The sequence below is a fragment of the Cibotium barometz genome, chromosome 9 (genome assembly GCF_041138505.1).
Source record: "Cibotium barometz isolate CiBa-2024 chromosome 9, ASM4113850v1, whole genome shotgun sequence".
In the NCBI taxonomy this organism is placed as follows: domain Eukaryota; kingdom Viridiplantae; phylum Streptophyta; class Polypodiopsida; order Cyatheales; family Cibotiaceae; genus Cibotium; species Cibotium barometz.
The window spans coordinates 18,591,571-18,612,679 of record NC_141054.1 but is presented as its reverse complement, the minus strand read 5'-3'; the positions used below and the strand labels follow the sequence as shown (position 1 = coordinate 18,612,679).

The 21,109-nt window shown below is 38.8% G+C and overlaps 2 protein-coding genes across 2 annotated transcripts in view; one reads left to right on the top strand and one right to left on the bottom strand.

Moving 5' to 3' along the window:
* Positions 1 to 21,109, bottom strand: part of LOC147635312 (uncharacterized) — a 112,776-nt gene that overhangs the window by 76,712 nt on the left and 14,955 nt on the right. The gene's annotated exons all lie outside the window — the stretch shown is intronic.
* LOC147635313 (cathecol O-methyltransferase 1-like) lies at positions 11,259 to 12,112 on the top strand. The gene has a single exon (XM_086802156.1). It carries the CDS (start codon positions 11,373 to 11,375, stop codon positions 12,009 to 12,011), a length of 639 nt encoding a protein of 212 aa, XP_086658282.1. The 5' UTR covers positions 11,259 to 11,372; the 3' UTR covers positions 12,012 to 12,112.

The following is a 21,109-nucleotide window of genomic DNA, read 5'->3' as shown; positions in this document are numbered from 1 at the left end:
CTATCATTTTTGGACATGATCAACTTATGTAATTTGTAATATAATAGTATTGTTGTAATGCCCATAACAATGTGTTGCAATTATTATTTTTATGTATTTGTATGTAATGTATGTTTTATTAGGTGATTAGGTGTGATTAAAAAATGTGATTAATTAGTATTTAAATAATGTGGTTAAAAAATAGAGACAGAATGGGGGAGAGATGTGGGGACACATCTCTCTTTCATTCTATCCCTTTTTTTCTAAATAGTTCGTGGCTATACACGCGGCTATATACGTGGTTGCATGCACAATTATATGCACAGCTATAGCCGAGCACCCCTAGCCACATGTATAGTCATGTCTATAGCCGCGTGAAGTTTTTTTCATAAATGGATTCTTTTAAGTTTGCACGGCTCTAGACGTGGTTGTGTTCTTTGTGTGTTGTAGTGCTCCAAGTAGAAGGTGAGATACTAACTCTGGGTAAGTTACATCATGCATGGCTAAAGAAATGGGAAAGATGGTGACAATAGTAACTAGGTCATGGAAGAATCATTCGGAAGGGACACTAAACACAATCACAGTGTGTTAACCTCATACACATCTCCAAACCTAGGATTAATGTAAACACATTGAAGGTGGAGAGATAGATTTAGCCTTAAGGAAACTTTACTCAAAGTAGTTTAATAAGCTAAAAAATGATAAAAATTATCAAGGATGTGCATTAAGAGTCATACTATTCAAACACGCAAGATCCATATCTTGACAATACTGTTGAGAAATGTGGTGCCAAAGAGCACAAGGAAGAGCTAGGGAGTGAGAATGAGTATCCAAGAAAGTGTAAAGCATAGCAGGTAGCCACATGAGCAAAGGGATTTATCCCACATTGATGTACAAGCCCAAGGGTGTGCCTCCTCGAGGCCACTTCAAGCAATGAATCATATCACTTGCACTAATCTCAAGTTTCTCTATGTGTCCAAGTTAATCTATCTAATTAGCTTGAGTGCAATCTAATTAGCACACACAGTCATCATCATGAGTTTACTTAGGTATCACCCACCTTAGATTAATCATGTTAATTGTGTTGTTATTAGAGTAGGATTAGCATCTCATTAGGAGGTTGATTATCTTTAGGAGAGCTTGATCAATGATGGTCAACATGGTATCAGAGCTTAGGTCTAGCTCTCTTAGTTTAGGTTTAGTTCATTAGCAAAGGAATCAAATGTTAGGTTTAGGTTAGGGAAAAAGGTATTTTCTTCTTCTAGTCTATTTTTCTTGAGCTCAATTGTTTTCTCAATCTCAGTAGCATAGAAGAGAGAGGATGAGTTCTTCAGTTAGCTAATAGAGGCACTCTATCTATAGCTAGCAAGTTGGTGCATTCAAGGAATAACAAATTTCAAAACATAATGGCAAGGATTGTGAAGAAGGCACTTGCATAGCAAAGCACATTTGGGGTGTGCAACTTGTGAAATAAGGTCGCAAGAAGAATTAGCTTAAGAAGAGCACTAGTAGAAGAGAGAAGGCACTTGTACAAAGAAGAAAATGAGAAGATAGTGGCTATAGGCGAAAGGAAAGAGTGACTATTGTCTAGCCCATCTACTCACAAGTATTACAAGCTATATCTGCAAAGAAATTAGGCGCACCGCAAAGGGACAAGTGACGCTTCTGCAGAGAAGGAAAAGAGGGTAGCAGCAGCGCACACAACAAGCACAGATAAGCAACGTTCACATCTCTCAGGTCAAGATCAGATCAGGTAGTAGCACAGTAGAAAACGTGCAGCAAGGCAAAGCATAGTCGGCTACAACAAGCGCATGCGTAAGTAGCATTCACATCTCTTAGACGAAGGACCAGATCAAGTAGCAGCACAGTAGGAAACGTGCAGCAAGGCAAAGCATAATCGGCTACAACAGCGTAAGTAGCGTTCACATCTCGTAGACAAAGGAGCAGATCAAGTAGCAGCACAGTAGAAAACGTGCAGCAAGGCAAAGCATAATCGGCTACAACAAGCGCATCAGCGTAAGTAGCGTCACATCTCTTAGACGAAGGAGCAGATCAAGTAGCAGCGCAGTAGGAAACGTGCAGCAAGGCAAAGCGTAATCGGCTACAACAAGCATATCAGCGTAGCCGCATCATCGTCGCCAGCAAGCAGTCATACTGTCTCAACAGGAAGTTGTCGTTTGTTTAGCAGGTTATAGGACAGCAGCAGCACAACATCTTACCCAGCAAGCACTCAGCAGAATAGCCGACGAGCGTAGTCTTGCAGGCTGCGAGCCCAAGTTGAAGAAGCTGGTCATCGATTGAAGCCCGCCAGCAGTATTAGATAAACTATATTTTTATTGTTTTTATATGGTGCAAAGGATTTTAAGGCTTATCCTCTCTTAAGGGTGTGTTCACACCAAAGGTTCTTTTCTTGCATAATTGGCTCATTCACATGGGTTTAACAAAAATCACCATAATGCGCTTCCATATGCGGATCTTCATCAACAACGAGATCACCAAATACATCAAGAAAAAGGCAAGACCAAGTCCGCAACCAGAACAACGACATCATCAAGAAGAAGAAGAAAAGAGTGGAGTCAAGGTCACAACAACCAAGAAGCTATCATCTTCATCAATAAAAATTATTCATAAAAAAATTATAACTCTTGTAAAAGCGACCAAAATGAGCACGCAATAAAAAATCCTCTCACTATCCATCTCTTAAACAAAAATTTATCAAGGGGGGGACCTCACTCCTAGAGATGACCTCTAGGCCTCAAAGATAGGTCAAGTCACCATCAAGGGGCGAAAGTGCTAAAGTAGCACATGAGCTAAAGTTGCTCACAACACATAAGGAAATGTAAAAAGTAAAAAGTGAAATAATATTTTGTAACTGACATCCAACCACCTTGAGTAGACCAACGATTTGGCACCAAGGGGGGGTGTTGAGAAATATGGTGCCAAAGAGCACAAGGAAGAGGTAGGGAGTGAGAATGAGTAGCCAAAAAAGTGCAAAGCATAGCATGCAGCCACACGAGTAAAGGGATTTATCCCACATTGATGTACAAGCCCAAGGGTGTGCCTCCTCGGGGCTATTTCAAGCAATGAATATCACTTGCACTTATCAATTTCTTTATGTGTCCAAGTTAATCTATCTTCGAGTCTAATTAACTTGAGTGTAATCTAATTAGCACAAACACTCATCATCATGAGTTTACTTAGGTATCACCCACCTTAGATTAGTCATGTTAATTGTGTTATCATTAGAGTAGGATTAGTATCTCATTAAAAAGTTGATTATCTTTAGGAGAGCTTGATTCATGATTCTCAACAAATACTAAGTACATGGACAAGTGAATGGGGTATCTGCTGGAGAGACTATCTATTCTTCTCAAATCATCTATGGTCATAAGGCAATGAATAGCCACCCGTGCATGTGGTGTAAAAGATTACACAGTCCACCAAGGATCATGTTTCTTCAATCCCACACCTCATTTTTAAAGGTTATTAAGTGTGAGTTTAAATCACATGTCGATAACTAAAATGTGTGTGTGTGTGTGTGTGTGTACACATACACGTGTGGATTTTTCAAGTAGTGCTTAAGAGGCCATGGAAAATCCTAGTCTTCCCCATACCATCGTACCCGAACATGCTCCGATGGGGACCAAACTTTGCGAGACGAGCATGTGGTGGGGACCCACCCCCACATGCTTGCAAATTTTGGTCACCATGGGAGTATGTTTGGGTTAGCAATTAGCGTCCAGTGTGGATTTTTCAAGTCGCTTGGTGCTTAAGAGGCCATGGGAAATCTTGGACTCCCCATACCATCGTACCCAAACATGCTTCGATGGGGACCAAACTTTGTAAGCATGTGGGGGGACCCCCCACATGCTTGCAAAGTTTGGTCACCACCATCGGAGCATGTTTGGGTTAGCAATTAGAGCCCAGTGCGGATTTGGCATAATTAAGATAAACATAAAGATAATTAAAGATAAACTATTATCCACTTAAAAATTAATATTATTAATAATATTTATTATCAAGTCTAAATATTTATCATTACTAAATATATAAATTTATCTTTTATTTTATAATTATATAGTTATATAATTATATTTTCTTTTATAATGTTATTTTTTCAAATTTTATTCAAAGGTTTATCCTAAACATAAAATATTTTCAAGAAATATTAAATTTAAGAAATTAATTTTTTAATTAAATAACAAACTTTGAATATAATATTATTTATCTAATTCTAAAATATAATCCTTTAAAATTAGTAATTTTAAATTATTTTATATTAAATAGTTATATTTATTTTATTATTTAAATTTTTATTTTATTTCTTATTTTTTAAAATACTAAAAATATACTAAATTAACTTTTTCAAAAATATGTTTTTGAAAAAAATGGAAAGGTGGGAAGGAGATGCCATGTGTCACATGTGTGCATGACACATGGCATTTTCTTTACACGTGGCACTATTATGGCTGATGTGGCATGCCATGCCACCAAGTGCGAGGTAGCATGCAAAGGTGGCATTAATTTTGACTAGGATGATGAGGTGGGGAGTCAACTAGGTTGACCATGTTGACATGGAGGGTGGAGGTGGCAAGCTACTTATGTGGATCCTATCGAAGCTGATGTGGATATAAAGTGGCATGCATATATAAGATTTGTGCCTACCCAAGCCTCACACATGGAATGATATCTAGGCTTTGAAGTTTACCAAGCCTAGATTTCCAAACTTAACTAGGATTGGTTTTAGACTTGAAAAGGGGAGAGAGGACACAATATGGGAATTTTCACTTGGGAGGATTGAAAATGGACCTTCCCATACTCAAATTAAGCCAAATTATTTTTAATAAATTTGTGGAACAAGTATATTGATCCCTAGAGTTTTTAGATTGAAAGATTCAATATTTGTGTTTCTAGAATTAATTTACAATTGATTTAATGGACCTCTAACAGTCACAAAATAAATTTTCTAAAGTAAATCTACAAAAATCCAACTGTTAGATTTGTAATTTTACCTTAGACCCCACATTCTAGTAATCTTTCCCAATGTAATCATCACTAGATCCATACAAATTGAGCATTTTAAATGGTAGATGTGGTGGGAGGACAAAATAGTATATTTTTAACAATTTTATTGTATATTAAATAATATAAAAAATAGTAAAACACATCAAAAATTACTCGATAAATCAAGTTTAAGATCTATGTTATTTGAATTTGTGATATGCAAAGTTGGAACATCATATGAGTAATAATGTAAAAGTTATAGGCAATTTACTCACATTCAATGTGCCTGTCCAAACCTCCGACAGGGCCTATATACAATTTTGGTTTCCAAAGAAAAGGGGATTTTCAATTATTCGATGAGATTATAGTTTTAGGTGCCTAACTTTGTATATGATGTTTCATTAGAAGACCTTGAAGTGAAATTCCTTGGCTAACTAGGAGAGATTGGCTATTTTTCTTGAAAAAATGCATGTTTTCAGGCTAAAGCCAAGGGCATCCACTAAACAAAACTAGATAACCTCATCTTGCAACCACCCTTGTATATGTATATGTGTGTACATTCACATATGCAACCACCCTTATATATGTATATGTGTGTACATTCACATATGCATATACATATATGTGTGTGTGAGAGGAGCCACATACACACTATATGATTTTTTAAATATTTATTATAAATACTAAGTATATAATTATTTTTTTAGAAATTAAATTATTTATAGTTTTTTTAACTATAACTTGTTAATGATTTATCTTTGTTAATAAATGCATGAATAAAATATGTACTACCAAATTATTTCAAAAATAATGTTTATACTTAAATGTATAGTTTTCTTATTATTATAAAATAATTGATAACAAAAATTTGGTTCAATATTTTTTACTTAAACTTGTTTTATTAATTCAAAAGAAGGTTTTTTAAAGTAGGATACATGCTTTTTGAGAACCATTTCTCTTGCTTTGCCATTACAGAGTTTAAGTAAAGTTTTCCCCTTTTAATATTTGTAGCTTAGATTCTAAACCACGTTCACATTTAAAGTTTAGTATGTATTAACCCCTTGGTAATCTTGTGGGCTGCTAAGTATTCTTTAGGTATCATCTTTTTAGGTGTCTTGATGTTGAATTCTCAAAAAGTAGTTACACATTCCATATTCACTTCAACACTTTTAAATACACAAGTGAGTTACACTTATTCCATATTCACTTCAACACTTTTAAATGCATTAAATGAGGTGCACAAGTGTGTTGAATATCCTTACATCTTAGATGCATTAAATGAGGTGCACAAGTGTGTTGAATATCCTTACATCTTAAATGTACATAATGTAACAGAAAATGCATGCATATTCCAAAGAACCTCTACCAGACCATTAAATGAGGTGCAAAAGTGTGTTGAATATCTTTACTTCTCTTAGATGTACATAATGTAACAAACCATGCATGCATATCCAAACAACCTCAAAATTCTTTACAATCTAGTGAAATGTCTATAATGAACATGGATCTTATCATTATATAGTTCTAGCCTTGAAATATCTAAAATGAAAATACATCATTAGATAATGTTAGCCTTGAAATATCTACAAATGGACATGGATCTTATCACTGTATAGTGCTAGCCTTGAAATATCTATAAACTCTTATCATTGTATAGCACTAAAGAAATGAAACTTGGTTGCAATGTATTTTGATCTTCATAATTTAAAAAGATCATATGGTGTAAGCAAGTCATACGATCCACCAAGGATAACATGCATGTTTTTTTAATCACCACCACATCTCATTTTTAGAGGATATTCACTCAATAGCTAAAATGTGCGTGTGTGTGTGTGTGTGCGCGCACGCACGTGCATGCACACACATGTTTGCATGTATATGTGTGTGTGCTGCATGCAAGCATGTGCGTATAATTATATTATAAATATATACATATACAAATATATGTATATGTATATGCATATAATATACATATACATACATAGGTATGGGACTGAGCAATTGAGTCGTTGGGGCTTATCCCTCACCTTCTATGTGCTAGAAACTTCAGCTATCCCATAGCAGTCACCCGTTTCCATGCGTCCCATTGCCTTCCCTACTCCCTATCCCTCTCACTTCTACTTTGCCTACCCCTCACTCTTCTACTTTCCCTACTCCTCGTCCTTCAGTTCCTCTTGGTACTCAGTGCACTCCTGTCCCCTCCACCTAGTAGACCTTGCTCGTATCCACGGTGTCATCTCCCCAACAGTAGCATCCTCACGATGCCACTCAGGTGGAGATAGCTCGAGGGCTTCTCAGAGATGGCAATCTAGTAGTGAGAGAGGCGGGTGTGAGAGATGATTTGGGGGAGGTGCGTGGTCACCCTTACCTATGGTGGCGACAGATGACATGCCCGGGGGAGGGTGGTATGCTTTACTATACCCTTGATGAGGATGGTGGTCCTTTTATGGATGAGACAGGGTGAAGGGTTTATTATAACTTCTGTCAATTAGTCAACCAAACCTATGAATATGTCTTCAAACCATGGGGAGAGTATAAGGATAGAGATTTTATATATGTGGTGTAGTGCATACATGAGCGCATACATGAGCAGTTCCCAAACCCACCACACACGTGTTTTCTGATGAGTGGGTGAGGAATCGCATAATAAAGATACTCAATAATAGAAGGTCTCATACAATTAAGTGCATGAAATATGGTTCACAAATGCCCTCCAATTGCATTACTAAAAGGAGTGGAAGAAGGCAAAGAAAGAGGCCAGGGAGGGTACTCAACACCCTCAAGAAACAGTGGCACATATGAGTCAGCTCTGTAGAAGTACGATGGGACAAAGTATGGATCAAGAGGAAAGGTATCTTGGCTCCCACAATTTGTAAGTTTCTTCTTTTTCATTCATCACTAAGTTTAGTTCATTTGTCCTTGTATGTGAATTTCATATCTCATGCATGTTATAATATTCTGTGGGGAAAAGTAGTAGGTTGCCTCTCCTAATGGATCATGAGAATAGGTATCGCTAGCATCACAATGAAGTTGAGACTTGGGAGTGGCTCAAACGCGAGGGAGTGGTCACCGATGCGGATATTTGATGAGCTTAGGGAAACTTAGTGAGAGTAGTTGAATTTGAATTTTAATTATCACTCAAGTGTCTCAATTCTTATGTTGTTTTTCTTGTGGCTAACTTTTTTACATTGCTTCAATATTTAACGCAAGAAGACAATGTTGAAAGTGGCCGTGATGATGAAGGTGGTGGTGCACGTGGTGAAGATGCAGGGCGAGGAGAATCTTGATGAAGATGAAGATGATAAGTTCATTTAATTAGTTTTCTTAATCATCTTCATCTTCTATCATTTTTGGACCTGATCAACTTATGTAATTTGCAATATAATAGTATTATTGTAATGCCCACGATAATGTATTACAATTATTTTTTAATGTATTTGTATGTACTATATGTTTTAAGTGATTAGGTGTTTTTAAAAATGTGATTAATTAGGATTTAAATAATGTGGTTAAAAAATAGAGACAGAATGGGGGAGAGATGTGGGGACACATCTCTCTTCCATTCTATCTCCCCCTTTTTTTACAAATAGTCTGTTGCTATACTACACGCGGCTATAGGCAAAGCTATATACGTGGTTATATGCATAGTTATATGCACGACTATAGCTGAGCACCCCTAGCCACGTGTATAGTCACACCTATAGCCACGTGAAGTTTTTTTTCATAAATGGATTCTTTTAAATTTACATGGCTCTGAATGTGGCTGTGTTCTTTGTGTGTTGTAGTGCTCCAAGTAGAAGGCGAGATACTAACTCTAGGTAAGTTACTGGCCAAGGAAATGGGAAAGATGGTGACAACAGTAACTAGGTCATGGAAGAATCATTTAGAAGGGACACTAAACACAATCGCAGTGTGTTAACCTCATACACATCTCCAAACCTAGAATTAATATACATTGAAGGTGGAGAGATATATTTAGCCTTAAGGAAACTTTACTCTCAAAGTAGTTTAATAAGCTAAAAAATGATAAAAATTATCAAGGACGTGCATTAAGAGTCCTACTATACAAACACCCAAGGTAGTACATGGACAAGTGAATGGGGTATCTAAAGGGACTATCTGTTCTTCTCAAATCATCTATGGTCATAAGGCATCTAAAGAGACTATCTGTTCTTCTCAAATCATCTATGGTCATAAGGCAAGGGATAGCCACCCGTGCATGTGGTGTAAAAGATTACATGGTCCACCAAGGATCATGTTTCTTCAATCCCACACCTCATTTTTAAAGGTTATTAATTGTGAGTGTAAATCACACGTTGATAACTAAAATGTGTGTGTGTGTGTGTGTGTGTACACACACACATATACATATACATGTACATATGTGTGTGTATACACACACACACACACACACACATTCATATACATATGCATATACATATACTGTATGTGTGTGTGTGTGTGACACACACACACACACACACATACATGTATATGTATATGCATATGTGTGTGTGACACACACACACACACACACACATACATGTATATGTATATGCATATGTATTCCATATTCACTTCAGCACTTTTAAATGCATTAAATGAGGTGCAAAAATGTGTTCAATATCTTTACTTCTTAAATATACATAATGTAACAGACAATGCATGCATATTCAAACAACCTCCACTAGACCATTAAATGAGGTGCAAAAGTGTGTTGAATATCTTTACTTCTCTTAGATGTACATAATGTAACAAACCATGCATGCATATCCAAACAACCTCAAAATTCTTTACAATCTAGTGAAATATCTACAATGAACATGCATCATTATATAGTGCTAGCCTTGAAATATCTACAAATGGACATGGATCTTATCACTGTATAGTGCTAGCCTTGACATATCTATAAAATCTTATCATTGTATAGCACTAGCCTTGATAGCTATCTTGCTTTAATTTAAGTGGAGTTCTTAAAACAAACATAACTTTCTCGGTTGGAGAATTAAGAAAACAAATCTACATAATTAGAAAAGAAATGAAACTTGGTTGTAATGTATTTTGATCTTCATAATGTAAAAAGATCATATGGTGTAAGAAAATCATACGATCCACCAAGGATAACATGTTTTTTCAATCATCACCACATCTCCTTTTTAGAGGGTATTCACTCAATAGCTAAAATGTGTGTGTGTGTGTGTGTATGCATGCACACGCATGTGTGTATTTATATGTGCATGTGTGTGTAATTATACTATATATATATACATATACAAATATATGTCTATGTATAGGTATATACATATATATATATATATGTGTATATGTATATAATATATGTATACATATAGATATACATATGTGTATGCATATGTATATGTATATATACATATACATATGTGTATATGCATATATGTATATGTATATGTATAATATACATATACATATACATATGTGTATGTATATGTATATACATATATATATGAATATGCATATGTATATTGTGTGTGTGTTGTGTGTGTCCACACACACTGCATACATATATATATGAATATGCATATGTATATTGTGTGTGTGTGTGTGTGTGTGTCCACACACACTGCATACATAAACATATTTATGTATACATATGTGTGTGTATGTGTGTATCCCATACACACTATATAAATAAATTTATAAACCCTTTATTAGAAATACTAACTAGATTAAACCATTAAAAAGTAATATTAAAACTCAAAGTTACTTCTACACTCAAAGTGTAGTATGCATTTATCCCTTTGCAATCCTTATTGCTCAAAAGTATGCATGAATAGTTGTCCTGAGGTGTCTTCATATCATCCAAAGTCAATTGCGCTTATTGGAGAGTCACTTCAACACTTTCAAATATATCAAATGAGGTACACAAGTGTGTTAAACATTTTTGGGTTGATCCCCCCCCCCCCCCCCCCAAAAAAAGGTCTTTGGGTTGAGCTCCACAAGTCTCGAACCTCCAAGTTCAAATTCTATCCTAACCTCCTTTTCTCGAACCTCCTCCTTTTCTCTAACCTCTAAATTCGTGGCATGCTATAGTTTTGTGAAACTCTTGGTTCAAATCTTGCCACGTGGAAGCTTTGTGAAACTCTTCATTAAATTCTTACTTACCATGTGACAGCTTTGTGAAACTCTTCATTAAATTCTTACTTACCATGTGACGGCTTTGTGAAACCGATATAGAGGAACCTTGCACGCCACTCCAAACAACAAAACTGTAAAGGCTTTTATACCCTCCCCTCTGAAGGCTTCAAATTTCAACACGCACCCACCCACCCTGCCGCCCCGCGCACACACACAATGGGCGAGACGAGCTGCGCTGTGGCTCAGAAATCTCTAGGCGGAGTTGAAGATCCAGCATGGTTACGAGTTATCGAGCTGAGCTCGCTGTGTTCCTTGCCCATGGCCTTAAAAGCTGCAATAAACTGGCCAAGAACAGTGCAGAAGAAGGGTTATCAGCAGCCCAAATAATGTCTGGCATCATCATCAACGATTCTGCGGCCGCCTCCGATCCTGCAAAGGCTGCAATCTCACTAGATCGCATTCTAAGGGTACTGGCAAGCCATGGAGTTCTCACAGCATCATCATCATCTCCAGAAACAAGCGTTGATCAATATGGCAAGGCTGTAAGCAAGTATGGGCTCAACTCAGTGAGCAAGTATTTTGTGATGAACGAAGGTGGGGGCGCATCCCTGGCTCCACTGCTGCTCCTGTTGCAAGACGAGGTGTTAATGCAAACTTGGCACGATCCCTTGAAAGAGGCAGTCCTCGATGGTGGAAGCCCTTTCACCAAAGCCCACGGCCAACATATTTTCCTCTACGGCCAACAGGATGTGAGATTCCGCGAGCTCTTCGACCGTGCAATGGCACAGCAGTCATGCGCGCACTGCTGCAAACCACCACCACATGAAGATGAAGATGAGCCCGATGATTCTAACGAGGATGGCTGCTTACCTCTATCAAATTCTTCTCCTCTATACTTGCAAATATTCCTCTAGATCCAACAATCCTCAAGTCGCGTGCTCCAAAACCCTACTAAACATGTCAGCACTGCTCTTTTGACTGTCACCTAACTCCTACCTGACCGAGTTTTAACTGAACTGACTTAGGTGAGTATAACTTTCCACCCATGTGTCTTATGCATCATGCATCATGCATAAGGCATAAGGCTTATGCCATAATGCTCAAGGCTTACAGCATAAGGTTTATGGCATAAGGGGCTTAAGCAGAAGGTTCTTATGCATAAGAGTCTTATTTATAAGCCTAATTTGAGTTCTTCAAATTGAATCGTGCGATCCATTTGCTGATCTCCCACCCATTAGGAGGAGACATGTTTGTGCGATCCATACGCTGATCTCCCATCCATTCGTTGTAGGAGGAGACATGTTCGTGAGCATCCCCCAAGTTGACGCTATTTCATGAAGGCAATTTTTATCCACCTTCATCAATACTAAAGCAGCAGAAAATTTCAAAACAAAAAATTAAAATTTACTTCACTTTAACACTTTTTTGGTGGACATAATTTATTGAGAAAATTCTACTCTATTATTGGTGGAACGAATTTCTTCAAACTACATCACTCACATCATATTGTTATGATTTTTTAAAATTCCTTTTTAAGAAAAAATAGTGGAATTCGCACAGTTGGAATGACGAGCAATGTGTGAAAATCTTGGAGAATTGTTACAAAGCACTTAAGCGAAGGGAAAGTTATAGTGGTGGATGTTGTCCTACCAACTACATTGGAAACTAGGCTAAGGGCCCCTGTTGGGTACCAATTTAAATTCATGATGTTTGCTTATAGTCCTGCAAGTCAAGAGTGTACCGAAGAGGAGCTTCATGATCTCTCTAAAGTTTTGAGCTTTGCACACATGCAAGTGATCTTCAAGCTTAATGAGTTTGGTGTTGTGGAAATATATAAAGTTTAGGCCTAGGTGAACAAACATACAAAGTTTTTTACTTAATGTCATCTATATTCAATGCCTCTTTAGAATTTCTACAAAGTGGTACAAGCTTTTAGAAACATGTGTGAAGATAAAGAGCCCCACATGAAAAAGATGGAGATTTCTAGTGTTGGGAAAAGAGTAGGGAAAGACCATTGGGAGGCCTTTTCGATCGATGGCCTTTCCTGGCCTTTCTTGGCCATCAAGGACATGGGAGTGAGAGAAGAAGCAATTAATGTAGCCACATCAGCATCTGTAGAATCTATTCTTGATGAAATGGAGACCACTAGATGGATCGAATTTTGACATCTCAGATTCTTCCTCTAATAATGACAAGCGACTGATGCAGTGGATTTTGACAACCTAGCCCTACAAAAATTAACGAGTTCAATGCCAATGTGCACGTGTCCAAGATTGGATTTTCTTAAAAATAAGGCTAGTTGATTGGACAACTCAGATCCTGCCTTTAACGAATCTTGTCCTTGAATTCGTGCTGTTATGTGTCATGATCTTAATGGTTACGACTGCATTCTATGAAATAATGCAACTAGATTTGATGGTTATGTCCCTCATCCTTGATGGAGATGGACAGTAAGTGATTTAACCTTTTTTCTCTTTTCGATTTGTTTAGACTTCGTAGTAAAACAAAGTAGATAGTTATGAACATTTTTTTTATGAGATCGTTCTAATCAAGCGACTGAAGACTTGGCTTTAATCAAGAACCAAGTAAGTTTTCATTCATGAAATTAAGAATCGATGTTTTGCATTGAAGGGTGTTGGAGAATATACATGCGATTTTGAATTAGCACATCAAGAAAATTGTATAGGTGCATGAGGCAGAATCTTTCCCTTGAAATTTTGCTTGCTCTGCACCATTCCATGATCTTTCCATGATCATAAGATGATTAGTCCATTTTACTGAATTCACCAAACACTCTCACTTGAGTATCTCTCAATCTCTCAAGATGTCTTATACCATTAGTGTGTCTTGCAAGGGCCTTTTCCGTCGGCTCTTTCCCATTTTATTTTCGACAAGAACGTTTATACATAGTACTCCTCGACATGTGACACATCTTTTAACTCTTTGGTGCTTCCCCCATACGACAACACCTCTAGCTACATTTTCTCACTTTCACGGGGTTGCAAGTCCCATGTACTTTGATTTTGTTTATCACTTCTAGATGGTCACCGTCCTCTTATAGACAACTCATCTTCCAAAAGAAGCATTTGGCTTGCGAATTTCCCCTACTTAGGTGAATAGTCCATCTCTCACTAGGACTCTAGGGTGTGCACAACTCCATCCATGTGTGCATTTATTCTCTTCTTTGGGTAAATTTCTCCACCAGGGTCTTTTATATCTCATCCAAGAAGACCCATCATAAGCACTAAGTGTTGGGTAACACAATGCGCCTCTTCTAAACCACATCCTTGTGCTCTTTTTCCTACTAAGTGGTGAAGTCCTCCCTAGAAATCCTTCATTTGTCCCATCTTACCTCTCCTGACTTCTTATTAGCAAGACCCTCTTCTTCAATGATGCTACTCTCGCACCAAGCTAAGATTGTCTATGTGGATCTCCAAACCAAGTGCTCAAATGCATCTAAAGGACTCACTAGTGGAGATCACCCCATGTGATCTAAGTTGCAACTCTCCTTCGCCACAACTTCTCCTATCAATGGATCCTCAAGTAAGGATGGTGAGACTCCTTTGGATTACTCTAAGTATGCCAAGGACGACACAAATCATCCACAAGTACCAGGTTCCCATTTCCATTTGGCTCAACCTCCTCATGCCAACACCTAAGAAAGAAAGACAATACTCTCTTTTCTCCTCTTTGCAACTCACTTGGCTTTATGGGGCAACTCCATGTGTGATTTCCATCTCTCTCACCACCCACAAGGTAAACCATCATGGATCTATGTGTGTCACTAGGTGCAACATGCCCTCATGTCCCATTTTCTTGCTTAGGAGGAGTCATCCAAGATGATCTCCCCCTTCTCTAGTGGAACTACCAAACTTCATGGTGAATGATTTTGGTGGTGTACTTCCGTCTTACCCCCACCGCACCATCATTACCTTTGTTCATTTTAATGAATTAAATAGCAAGAGAATAAGAAATGCTAAACCAAAAGAGAACTTACCAATGTATAGTGCCAATGCAAATGGTTCGTCGTCGTTGCTCTTGCTTAAGTGTGTCCACCTCTTTTTACCCATGCTCATAATGAGCCTAGGGCTCCATGTGGAAATAGTCTAAGAAAGTGTTTCTATCTTTCATGTCTTGCACAAGTTTCTTTAGGGTACTGTTGTTTTACGTGTCCAAGAGATCCTCCGACCTTCAAGAGTGCTCTTCATGGCCGAGTTTGGTTCCTTGCCATTTTCAACTTGAGATGAGTACTTGATGGTATCATGTTTGCTCTGATACCACTATAATAAGGTAGAATCTTTCCCTTGAAATCTAGCTTGCTCTCCCAATCCATGGTAAGTTGATTAGTTCATTTTACTAAATTCACCAAACACTCACTCAACTCTCTCTCGATCTCTCAAGGTGTCTCAAACTGTTAGTGTGTCTTGATATATGGATGTTCCTTCATGCATTAGGTTATCGTCTCTCTCACTTAGTTATGCACATACTAGATCTTTTTAAGCATATAACATAATGAACATACCATCGTTCATAAGTGAGACGCTACTACTTAGAGCACAGTTCCTTTTATTTACAATAGAAGTAATTATCACACATTGTTTTTATTTATAGAATTTAACATAGCATACATATGACAACCAAGACAACACGAGATCATCCATCATAGAGATGAGACTCGTACACCAATGTAGATTATAGTTCTTCCTTATTCAAGATACATTCTTTACAAATCATCATTGAGTACTTATACCTTTATGTTTTTTTCTTTGTTGTTGGATGAAGAACCCACGACTAGATCTTCGATGTGTACACTATTGTGTACTCATGATTTGTTCTCGTGTGCCATTCCTTTTCTTGAGCACACTCAAACTCATCCTCCATGAGAATGCCTAGCGCATGCGAAGCCATGCACAAGCTATCATCATAGAAAGCACCTCGCATACTCATAGCCTCCGCTTGGTGCTCATGAGCTCCCTCACAAACCTAGTGGTCATTCTTAACTCCATAGTGATCCACTAGAACACCCTCTACTCTCACTCCTAAGGTGTAGGAAAGATAACCTCTCCGTGGTTGGGTTACAAGGGCTACTCCATCAATCTCTTGCACCCTCCTTGCCTTCAAGACTTTCATAAGAAATCCCTCTCCCTCTCTCATAGTGTACACACACGACATCCGTCTATGGTGTTTAATAGACCAATGCGTTGCGTGCGCTCTTGTTGGCGATACTCGTCCAAGCACACTCCATTCTGCTCATCTATAAGCATAATCCCTTAGGTCTCTAAGTGCATCATCGCCATGACCTAATCCACCGAGTCGTGACTCTTCCCTAAACGCACACTACTTGGTCCCCCTCATCATCAACGTTGTAGTATATAAGCTACACCCAACACATAGCTCGACACACTTACTGCCAAGTAGTCACCATATCGGCTCCACTGTTGTCTGACCCCCCCATAGGAGCTTGTCATTGATGTTACAAAGGTGGCCACTCTATGTTGGAAGGCTCCATATACAATGGAACATGGTCGACTCCTGCCACGCTCTCTCGGTATCCTATGGGCCTAACTATCACTTTCAACCTCATCTTGTATCTACACTCCAAGCCACACATAACCTATTGTGCCTGGTTGGTGACCTGTAGTGTTAGACCCTCATTGTCTATGTAGAAGGTCACTCCATCGACCTCTACGCACACCCACCATTAGGCAATCCTCTACTCTAGAGCCTCGGGTCTCATTGTTCGAACGTGATGACCTTCTTGTCTCCATAGGTGGCCCACTCGTCAAGCACACCACGTAGTGGCCTCCTACATGTACCAGCCAGCTCCGTGTGAGCACACCATCATGGGGGTGCCTCTCTCTCTTTGTGCGTGTTGACATCCCTCACAACATGCTGCCTTTCTCTACTCGTCGAGCCTTGGGGTTGTGGACAGATCTCAAGCTTGTGAGCTTGGCTTTTCCTCACAAGCTTGAGAATGTGGGCCTTTTTTGTAGTCAACTCTCCTTTTCCAATGGTCAACTCACACTTTTCCAGTAATCGAAATTCTCTCTTTCTCTCACTAACTCACTCTCTCTTCTATACACTCTTACATCACTCTCTCTCCTACATACTCTTACATCACACATGGATCATACACACACACATGCACTCTCTCTCTCTCTCTCTCTCTCTCTCTCTCTCTCTCTCTCTCTCTAGCCCGTTGACCTAGACACTCTTACACACACAGATCATACACACACACACACGTGTGAACACACTCCTGCAAGAGTTTCAAAAATTATGGTTGAGATGGCAAGATTCAAACATGCAACTTCCTTCTACCCACCCAATGCACCTACCACTACACTACACCACGGTTGATACTCAGCTACTTGAAGATATATGTGTTATAATGTTAAAAAAATATGGTTTTTTGAGGGAAAAAAAAAGAGGGGTAAGGAACCCGCCGGAGCCCCAAAAGGTGGCCACCCGTAATGCGGCCCGCATCCTTTCCATCGTGCCAATAAGACAAACTCAGAAGCTTGAGATCTATCCGAGTCCAGGCGGTTTTCTATCTACATAAGACGATTTGTTGGCCAACCCATTAAGGCACACACGCCTTGAGGGTCGAGCCCATCATGGCTCTCAAACCTGCACGACTTACTAGCCGACCACCTGGCTTCCTCTGGGTGCCAGCTGCCCTCAAGACCCGAGAACTTCTCTGCCCTCTAAACCGTAGGCAGCCTCCACTTCCATGCACGGGTAGCTCCTAGCCAGTTGGTTCTTCTTCTTCTACATGGCGCTTGGTGCTCAAGTTCCAAAGTATCTGGCTCACGAGCCCACACACACATACACGTAGCATTAAGGCTCAGTCCCATTAGTCGTATAGTTGGCAGCCAGCCTTCTATGATGTTTCGAGACTCTCAAGACCTCTCGACTCACCACAGCATGACGTCCATGTATTCTTTTCAAGCACCAGGATACGCACCAGTCGGCCAGCCTACGAGTGCTCCCCATGACTTCCTCCTCCTCGCTTGTGGTTGCCGCCCGCCTGGATGATGACCTCGACTTGGCTTTGTGAGGTGACGACCCGGCCGTCTCCTTTATCGTGACCTCCTCCACATGACTTACTGTGGCCTGTGGGGTGCCGAATCTTGGCCCTGCTCCCATTGCTACATGTAGCCTCCTTTGTGGATAGCAAAGGGTGCCACCTTTTGCCTTTTGCCCCTTGGCTAATCCACACATGTGTGCCCATCCCTTTGGCACCTAGTCACAAGCATACTAAGCTGCTCTTCTTTTCCTCTATGGTTGCCGGTGCTACCTTAGCATAATACACCTTAGTGCTCCCTCTTCTCCTCAAGGTAACAGGGTAGCTTGTGACCATTACTGGACATCCTTTCTCAAAGGAGTGTCCCTGGCAACCATGGACTCGAATCCAAGCCGACCATGCCTGCAAATTCCTTATCAAGGCATGGTTTTCTTCCCGCGCACGCACTCTATCAAGGCTCTATATGCATTGACTAGCCACATATCACGACCTTGATTAACGAGCGAACTCATTATAGCTAGGAAGGGGAAAATACAAATTAAATTAAAAAAGAGAGCAACATTGTCGGGAAAAAAACCAATAAAATACATGACAATCATATGTACAATGAAAATAGATTTACCACTAACAAGGGAGTGTACATTTAACACACTACCACCAAGGGGTTGTTAGCTTTTCTTGTATAGGCAGTGTTTAAGGGTGTACATTTAACACACAAAAGGACACCACCAAGCCTTAAGGGGGTGTACATTTAATACACAATCACCAAGGGGTTGTTAGCTTTTCCAATTCTCCAATGTCAAACTAGTAGGTGGCAAACCATTTGTCCACCAAGGGGTTGCACAAATCCAACTGCCCATGGCATATAAGACCCACAGACATGGGGTTCCCAAGGCTTCAACTAAAAAGTCACTTGGGAATGCATTGTTCAAGCCACAAGCCCAAACCACTATGCCAAGAGGCCACTAATGCCAAAATTGTGGAGTAGACCTTATAAACCTGGTTAGAAGTCCTCCACCCATGTAATTGTTGGTTGTTTACCTTCTTCTCTACCTCTATTTTGAGTAGTACACTACTGTAGCCCACCATCCATTGTAAACTCTTAGACCTTGGCTACTAGATTTAAAAGGCAAAACAAACCTTTTAAATGTGAGAAAAGAAAGAGGTGAACTGTACACACACACACACACACACACACACATGTATATATGTATGTATATGTATATGTATATGTATATATATATGTATATGTATATATACATATACATATACATATACATATACATACATATACATACATATATACATACACACACACACACACACACATGTATATATGTATATGTATAGAGTATAATGAAATTAAAAACATGCTTATGTATTTTCAAAATGACAAGCTTTGCATTTAGGTTAGGTCAAAATTCAGCCTCGATACTACTCTCTTTGATGTGGCATGAGAGTATTTCCATGGGTGATTTCCAATGAATAGAACTTAAGTGGAATTTTGTTTTTCTCTTTATGAGTGTTTTTTTTGGTTGAATTCATACTTTTTTTGGATGAACTAAAAATTGCTTATCTAATGTGATTAAAATGTGGAAAGCTAAGGTGACAGTGATTGCTGAGAATGTAGGGTTGTGCTAGTATGATGTTTGTTGGAGATGAACTTTGTGCTAAATTTTAAAATATAAAGGAGGTGAATTTGGATAGGTTTGTATGTTTACGAATTGAGGTCAGAGTACGATGACATTAAAAATATGCTTATGTATTTTCAAAATGACAAGCTTTGCATCTAGGTTAGGTCAACATTTAGCCAATGCTACTCTCTTCGATGAGGCATGATATTATTTCCATGTGTGATGTATAATGCAAGAATAGCACTTAGGTGGAATTATGTTTTTCTCTTTGAACGTTTTTTGGGTTAAAATAATACTTTTTTGGGTGAACTAAAACTTGCATATTTGATGGGATTAAGATGTTGAAAACTGACCTCTAATGGAAGTAATGCCATGACACTGTGAGAAGGCACCTAGAGAGTATAATGGAAGTAATGCCATGACATCATAAGAGGGGCACCTAGGGAGTATATGTTAGATATATGATAGTACTTCACCTTAAGGTCATGCACTTACGCCATGGGAACTTTTGGCCCACTGGGTTTTTCTCCATGGTCATCCACGTGTGAATGAGCACCTTAGGATCAGCTAGTACATAAGCAAGCTTCCTCACATTTTAGGATTGTTTGCTCATTTATACTTTCTCTTTGTACTTATAGAGAGATTTCAACTCTCTTCGTTGAGCTTATCATTCTCTCTCACACTCTACACCCTTGTCATGGTTTTTGTCATTGAGCATTATGTGTGTATGACTCCAGCTCTCCATTCCACGAGATCCAACAATGGTATCAGAGCCAAGCTTTTTTATAGCTTGCTTTTACTGGTGTTTCTCTTCACACTGTGTGCAAGCTTCCATATCGTATGTTCAAGATTTCAATATCTTGTTTCATTTGGTCTTTATCTAGGTGTTTGCAACTCAGTTTAAAGCTTTCCATTGTGAAGCTCTCTTTCTCATTGTACTCTAAAGGAGACACTTTATAACTTGAATCAACTCTTCTACTTTAAGAATCAATTCCCATATAGCTGATTGATACAAGGGCTTCAAGCTACAACCAAGCAATTTAACACAGCTACAATTTTTAGATTTTCACAGTTGGATTGTTTCATGAAAACAATCCGATCCCACTTTTCCATTGCTTCTTCTGTGCATGCAACATGTGATGGATATAATCACTTGATTTTTTGGATCATTTTCATCTTATATTGTTTTCTTAGAATCTTTTCGATCCTAGTTTTTAACAATCTTACTCCAACAATCCTACATTAATGGTCCTAGTTTAGTGATCCTACTTTTCGACAATCCTAGTGATCCTACTTTTCAATGATCCTACTCCAGTGATCCTACTTTTGGCGATCGGTAATCCTTTCTCTA